This window comes from Gossypium hirsutum, chromosome D01 (genome assembly GCF_007990345.1).
Source record: "Gossypium hirsutum isolate 1008001.06 chromosome D01, Gossypium_hirsutum_v2.1, whole genome shotgun sequence".
Taxonomy (NCBI): domain Eukaryota; kingdom Viridiplantae; phylum Streptophyta; class Magnoliopsida; order Malvales; family Malvaceae; genus Gossypium; species Gossypium hirsutum.
Window position 1 is genome coordinate 50,458,207 of NC_053437.1, and position 7,495 is coordinate 50,465,701.

The 7,495-nt window shown below is 34.2% G+C and overlaps 1 protein-coding gene across 1 annotated transcript; it reads right to left on the minus strand.

The window, feature by feature from the left end:
• Positions 1-1,002: 1,002 nt before the first annotated feature.
• Positions 1,003-3,917, minus strand: LOC107921967 (ankyrin repeat domain-containing protein 50). The gene is made up of 4 exons (XM_016851762.2): positions 3,432-3,917; positions 3,074-3,349; positions 2,738-2,875; positions 1,003-2,547 (listed from the first exon to the last, which is right to left on the minus strand). The coding sequence occupies exons 1-4, from the start codon at positions 3,741-3,743 to the stop codon at positions 1,003-1,005; spliced, it is 2,271 nt and encodes a 756-aa protein (XP_016707251.2). The 5' UTR covers positions 3,744-3,917.
• Positions 3,918-7,495: the final 3,578 nt, after the last annotated feature.

Genomic DNA, 7,495 nt, shown 5'->3' on the forward strand with positions numbered 1-7,495 from the left:
ACATGTTTTCACTAAGTGAAGGTTCAATTGTAAGATACCTTCATTTATGCAAATTGATTTCCAAGAATATCAAATTTTAAAATATTTTGAAAATGGGGGGAGATTGTTGGAACATTTTCAAATATTTATTGTGTTCCAATAACTATAAATGAATGAGTGTAATTAATCAAAAGTTATATTATTTGATTTTTTGAAAAAGAATTATAACTATTTAAATAATATTATTTGAATAGTTATAATATTAAATGAATAATTATGTGTTTATTTTAAAGACATTATTATTTAGAAAGACACCTATTGAAAGATGTCTCTATGAAGAGACATGAAAATTCCTATAAATAGGAATGAGATTTCATTTGGAAAACGCACCAGCAAATTCTAATATTCTTTCTTTCCTTCCTTCATTTTCTAATATTATTAGATTATTCTATAAAGTATTACTGCAGAAATCCTTTATAGAAATTGAGTTTCTTGTTATACATTGCTCAGTGTGTAGTGGGTTATTCTCGTTAGTGCAAAATGCAAATAGTCATTGGCTTCATTGTATCCTCAAGGTTAATTTGCTTGGAACTCATTTGCACACCGAAGATAGGTGGGGGCGAATATAACCTTAAATATAATGACTTAATACACGCCTTGGAGTCTTGTCCTATTTCTTCTTTTTTTGTTCGAGCTCCATTCGTGTGTTCGAGATTTTCTTCACCGAAGATTTGTACTAACATGTCTCTCAGGTTTCCAAGACTATCCAACTGTCTTATATAAATATATAAGATGAATTGAGAGCAATTTCTATATATAACATTTCAATTGAATTTTTGTATAAACATGTTACTAATTTTACCATTTATTTAATATTGTATATTTATAATTGATATAATTTTTTTATTTTTTTGTTCAACAATATAATTTCCATAAAATGATTTATATAAATTTCAAGTTGTGGAAATTGGATATATTGTGGAAAAAGTAACATCGAATAAAATTTCATTTGATCAGCAAGAATTACAGTTGTTTTTGTTTGCCAAAAATGGCTTCACTTGTCACAAGTCGAATCCCTCTCACCCACAGTTCAGCCATTTGAATCCCACCATCACACACGAAATGCACCTCCTTGTTCTTTGTAGTCACCACATGGAACATTCCCGATTCTTCCACATCGAACTTCCTTCTCCGGTTCCATCGGAATTTTTCACTTGGACCGACATCCGCTGCTTTGCATATCACATTTCTCCTACTTGATTTGCCCCATCGCAGAATGCCTCTGGTCTCCATCATCCTCAGTACTTTGCTATGAGGTGATCCTTTACCACCCCTAGTGTGCTTCTTCACTTGGCTTCCATCCACAACCAGAGCTCGAGCAAGCTCATTCAGAATGATATTTTCCGCATCGTTTCCATACCCTTTTTTCCTCGCAAGCAATAGAGCTGTTTCGTGCCTTGCGTTTTCGATGTTGCATTTTGCACCACAAGAGATTAGAAGCTCACAGACTCCACCATAACCTCCTCTTGCTGCTAGCATTAGTGGAGTGTATCCATCAGCATCGAATGCATTAACATCGTAGCCTCTACTAGTTAATATGTGAACCAAATTCAAGTCTCCGCGTTTTACCGCACGGTGTAGAGCATAAAACCCAATGGGACCATTTGCGTCTTCAAGTGCATACTCCAGCATTAGCTGGTCGAATACATCGCCCTTCTGGTTTAACTCCAATAAGCTTATGGCAGTATCACCGTATTTGTTAGACAACTTTATATTAGCACCAGCACGAAGAAGCAACTCAAAGGCTTCCAAATGGCCTTCTGATGCAGCAATCATCAGAGCTGAATTTCCATCGTCATCTTGTTCATGAAGATCAACATCTGCCTTTTCAAGGAGTTTCTTCAAAGCTTCAATCTCATTTCCATGGACGGTGAACATCAAAGGAGAAAATACAGAGGGGTTGCTTGATTGAGGTGTCTTCCCGGCTAGAATCACATCTTGAACTGCTTGCTGGAAGCCATGATTCCATCTGGCTAACCCTGCAATGGAGCTTGCACTTTGGCCAGCGGAGTTTACCAATCCAAAGTCAGCCCCAGCTGAGGCCAGTACTTTAAGGCAGTCCCCATGTTTGTATCTAGCACAAATCATAAGCGCGGAATCTCCAAAAGCTGTTCGAGAATCGATATCACAACCACCTACAATTAGGCATTGAAGAACTTCAACAAATCCTAGTTTCGCAGACAAATGTATGGGGCGTAATGCTGTTTTGGAAGTTGTTTTAACTGGAAATTCTATGTCGGCACCGCAATTCAGAAGCACTTCAACAGCTGATGCATTCTTACATAAGATGGCATGGTGGATGAGGGTCCTGCCACAGTGAAGGCTGTTTGGGGAGATGTGTCGAAGCAGCAACCGCAAGATGGAACCACTGACTTCAAAGTACTCGACAGCGCACCATGTGATGGAATAAGCATCAGCTAGTCCGGCACCGACCCTAGTTTCTTCGCCTGTATCAATATCCCAAGACCAGGCTCCAACCCTCACTTTTAAGTCCATCTTGATGCCAGCCTGATCATCAGTTTTGAAAAAGTTAGTAATGCCATTTAAGAACACTCAGCAGATAAGTAAACAAGCAACAACTTGATTCAGAATAGCACTTTAAATCCCATGCAACAAAGAGTGCAAATTCAAAAAAAATTCTAGTACTCCAATGAAGGGAAGCTACAGATCTTGATCGACTATGTTCTAAGATGCTTACCTGCAAAAGTGATCTAACAATAGAGGTCTGTCTACAAATGACAGTGGCAGATAGTGCATTGCAGTCGATATTTGTGTATAGAGAAGGCTTGGAAGATCGAAGAAGCAGCCTATCAGTTGCATTGGCATCTACTCCACACTGTCAGCAATAAGAGCACAAACATCTTCAAGATAACCTCACCTCTAGTTATATGATCAATCTCAAAAGCTGATTTATTTACGGGGAAACCGAACTTCGGCAGTATGTCACCACATGACAGTGCTTTTTTTAAGGACACATTAAAGTGCTTAAGAAATAAAAACGGGGTGAAATTTGTCATCATGAGAACTATTTTACCTTGATAAGCATGTCAACAACATCAACAAACCCCCTGCAACAAGCAGATACGAATGCTCGTAAGGCAGCCTGCGGGCGAATCATGTCGGTCGCCATTAGCCGCTTAGCGAGTTTTGCATACCCGAGGTAGCTTGACTCCAGCAACGCCTCCTCGCATGCTGCTTGACAAGCACCGGCATTGAGGAGCACCTCCAGGACATCCATATGACCTTCCCTGGTCGCCGCTGTGGTAGCATAGCCTCGAAACAATTTGTGGTCCACGTTAGCTCCTAGACTCTGCCAAATTAAAAAAAAAAATTTATGGCTTTGCTTTAATTGTCTCTCCCTCCTAGAGGTACATAAACATAAACTGTTTTACCAGCAACTTTTTAACGAGAAACATGTTTCCAACATGAGCAGCAAGAAACAAGGGCGTAACTTCGGTCTTAAACTCCTCATAATCGACAAGAACTTGGTGCGCCGCCTCTTCATGCAACAAAATCTCAGTCTTCTTGGACTTCAAGCTCACTGTTCCAATAAAGTTGACGTCCACAAAAGGATCGGCTAAACACTCGGACGCCAACTTCAAATCATTTCCATGCAAAGCATCGACGAGTCTTTGAGAAACCTCCTCTTCGTAATTGATTGGAAACACCAGTCCACCGCGAGAACCACCGTGTACTACTGTCATATTTTTCCTTGGACTGTGTGGAGGTTTGAGGGAAGTCTCATATCTGGGCCGTAAATGGCGTAAAAATAAAGAAAAAAAAAGGTTTGAGTTTGTTGTTGAATCGGCCACTTAAAAATGTTTGGTTGAGCTAAAGGTTTCTCTGGTTTGTTGAACCATCTGTTAACAGAAACGGTTGGCCTAATGCAAGGCTCCTGTTCTTAACCAATGAAACCAGACAAAGATTTGTCCTTAATTTTGTATGTCAGCCGGATTTGGCCTGCATCAATATGACAAGCATTGGAAATATCAAATAAGTCTTAAAGAATGGTGGAAATAACGTCTTTTAAATATATAAAAAAAATTCCTAAATTAACTAATTTCATTATCCCATCCCTACTCCAAGAGGCTCCAAAGTCATCAATATCATTCAAGTTATTATTATTATTATTATTATTATTATTATTATTAAAAAGAAACATATTTTGAATAATCCAAAAAAGTAATATAGTATGGAAATAATTTTAAAAAATACAATAATGTAATTAAGAAGGCTAAATTGCTGAACTCAAAGTCTGTTTTAATTTATAAATTTTGAAAAAAGCAATTGATTATTTTAATTTCTAAAGGAACTTTTAGCAAGTTAGAAAAAGGTGTGGATATTATTTTAATGTTGCAATAAAACATTGGAAATTTCATGTAATGTGATTTAATATGGATAATGAATATGTGAATAATTTATATTACAATTATTCTAAAAATTAATGTAGATAATGCCACTTCATCATCTTTTAAAGACATAACACTACTATTATAAACTCTTCCGTACAATATATCCTCTCATTTAATGTAAATTGTTGATTTAAATATTAATTAATTATGAGAAAAATAATGAGTAATTATAAAAAATTGAAAAAAAGGATAAATATAATAAATAATAAATTGAAAAAATAACATAAATATAAAAAATAAAAATCAATACAAAATGTTTTAAAGATATTTTAATATGTAAGCCTTAATGTATTTTAATCTAGTTCTTATGAAAAATGAGAGAAAAAATTTGAAATATGTCATATTTAAAATAAAATTTGGGATTTAGGCCATTTTTATCGAAAATTAAGAAAATAAGTCGATTTTGGAGCAGAAGGCAAAAACGTGTCGTGCAGGATGCACTTTCAGGTGACATGGCATGGGGAAGGGCAAAAATGTTCAAGTGACGTGGAGGAGAGAGAGTGAAAATGCATTCTACAGGGCGTGTTTTTGCCCTGCCCCATGCCACTTTCTGTAATACCCCATACTTGACCCAATCGTCTAGTCCAAACTATAAGATGTCACATTCGTTACCAGAGCAACTACAATCAATTACATTTAATTTATACCATTAAACATTTCAATTGCGCGTAATATAATCATATAATATGATATAAAATTATTTACGGGTCTTATATGCTTACGAAAGCTCTTTTGTTTACCTGAAGTCAAATTAGGATTAAATTGCAATACTTTCAAAGTCTCAAGTTGACATCGTGACTTCAGAGGTTCCTCGTCACGATGCAACATACTAGCTAGACTCGTCGTGACATGACCGTCTGCTTCCAAAAGGTCCAATTCGGTACCTATTCGATTTACTCCAATTACACAAGTCAAATCTTCCTTTCATTCAAACAAGCCAAGATACCATAACCCAATGTTCATTCGTAAACATTTGCAAAACTTACACATTGCATCATATCAAAACACCATTTCAACTTATTTACTAACAGCATTTTACACACACCTCAAGTATTAACTTTAAAATACCAACTCAATTCATCCACTTTAAAGCCATATATGATCATCAACTTCATTCGAATGTCAAAAATCTCAAAAACATAATTTGAACCATATTATTATGCCATATCTGGTTAACCATTAGTAACTCAACTTCAACATTATTATATTATGCAAAAATCGACTCATCTTAGATACATGTTATATATTTAATTAAAACGAGACTATACAAATATTGTTGAGTTGAGGATCTTTAGTTGGATGCTGGAAACACTTCTCATAACCTTGAGAATAAATTATACATGAGTATAGAGAAAATAAACCGTATGCTGAGAAATAAAGCTTAACGATATTTCCATGATTCAAGTCACAAAATAAACATATTCGATATAAGCATTCAATCCAAATATGCCACAATTCAACCTAAGCAGTCCGCGAAACAATACTCAAATGACATTCTTATACATTGTTTCAATAGACAATCTAACTAAACATACTATACCATACATTCTATTAACAAAGATATAGTCATTTCCTATTCAAATTTATATACTCATGAATGCATCATTATGATATTTAATCTTATTTCATCCAATGTTATTTAATCATTTATTTTATAATTAACTTTTCTTTCTCAAGTCTACTAACTCGTTCAAGTTCGATTCGATGCCTAAGGCTCGTATAAACTAATTCACATAGTTTTTCACATGCTATTGTATATCATATTTTGTATGAATTGTTTGATCATATCATGTTCAGTTCTAAATCCAATATGTTTGTTTTCCTTCTGGGAGCAAATAAGTTTTTGATAATTTTAGTTTTGATGATGTCTATTGTTTTGGTTCGAGTTTTAGGAGTTTTAGATTTTAGCGCATTATCCTTTATTTGAAATACTTGTATAGAATACACTTTAGGCGATTATGTTTCAAAGTCTTTGAAAAAAATAGTTAACATAAATTGTTTTTGGTCAAAATTAGTGTCCACTATTGGTAACAGTGACTAATGCTTCCGTCACTACGGGTGGTTTTCAAAAACAAACGTCTAACCATGAAATGTGCTCCATTCCCATGAGTAGAGATTGTTTTAATTAACATAGAATGCATGAAGGGTTGTTTGTTTGTATATGCATACCCAAATTGCTGTAGTTATTTGAAGGGGAAAATGGCATATGGCAAGTAGCGGTGTGTTGGTGTTTTATTTGTATTCACTTGACAACAATTGAGTGTTGAGAAAAGGATGCGTGGGAAGCATCCTCTAACATTTTCTTTTTTGGGCTTATTTGAACAACATTGTTAATGAAATATCTGTCATTAATTTGGTAAAAAATGTGACCATAGATATTAAATAGAAATATGGAGGCAGGGTGCAGGGTGGGTGGGTGAAAATTTTCAACTCTTTAAAGCTGCACATGGGGAGTCTTGGATCTACCAAAACATTGCCCATTTTTATTAGCTCCGATCAGATCCCTTCAAATTAATTTATCAAAATCAACTCTTAAAACTATCTCTATTTTTCAATTGAATGAAATCAGCCCTTTCACTTTCGGAATCAATAAAATCCGATTATTTCATGAAATTTAAAAGTAATTGAGTGATCTGAATATTGTTGTTAATGTAGGAGGATAATGGTTAAAATACGTTCAAGTGTATTATCCTCCTATTAATAAGGTTGGAAAAGGATATGATCAGAATCTATATAAGATTATTAAAAAAATCCCTAATATAAATTATAAAACGGACATTAAGTATATAAAAAAATTATCCTTATTTAAAACAAAAAAAACCCTTGAAATGTTTTAGGATAATTTTTTACTTGTAGCAACGATGTTTTATCCAAATTTTGAATCAGGTAACAGATAATAAATTTCATATTTCATTAATTTTTGAAATAAAAATGAAAATGATTAAATAAAGAAAAAACAGTTAAATCTGTTTTCAAAATTTTAAAAATAAAAATAAAATCAATGTAATTTAAAATATGTGCATGGATTAATGGAAACACAAACA

Excerpts from the sequence above, each read along its gene's own strand:
- LOC107921967 (XM_016851762.2), bottom strand. The coding sequence starts at position 3,743 with ATGACAGTAGTACACGGTGGTTCTCGCGGTGGACTGGTGTTTCCAATC. Across the intron at positions 2,876-3,073 it reads TTGTTGACATGCTTATCAAG|TGTGGAGTAGATGCCAATGC; the intron begins GTAAAATAGTTC and ends TATTGCTGACAG. Across the intron at positions 2,548-2,737 it reads TTGTTAGATCACTTTTGCAG|GCTGGCATCAAGATGGACTT; the intron begins GTAAGCATCTTA and ends ACTGATGATCAG.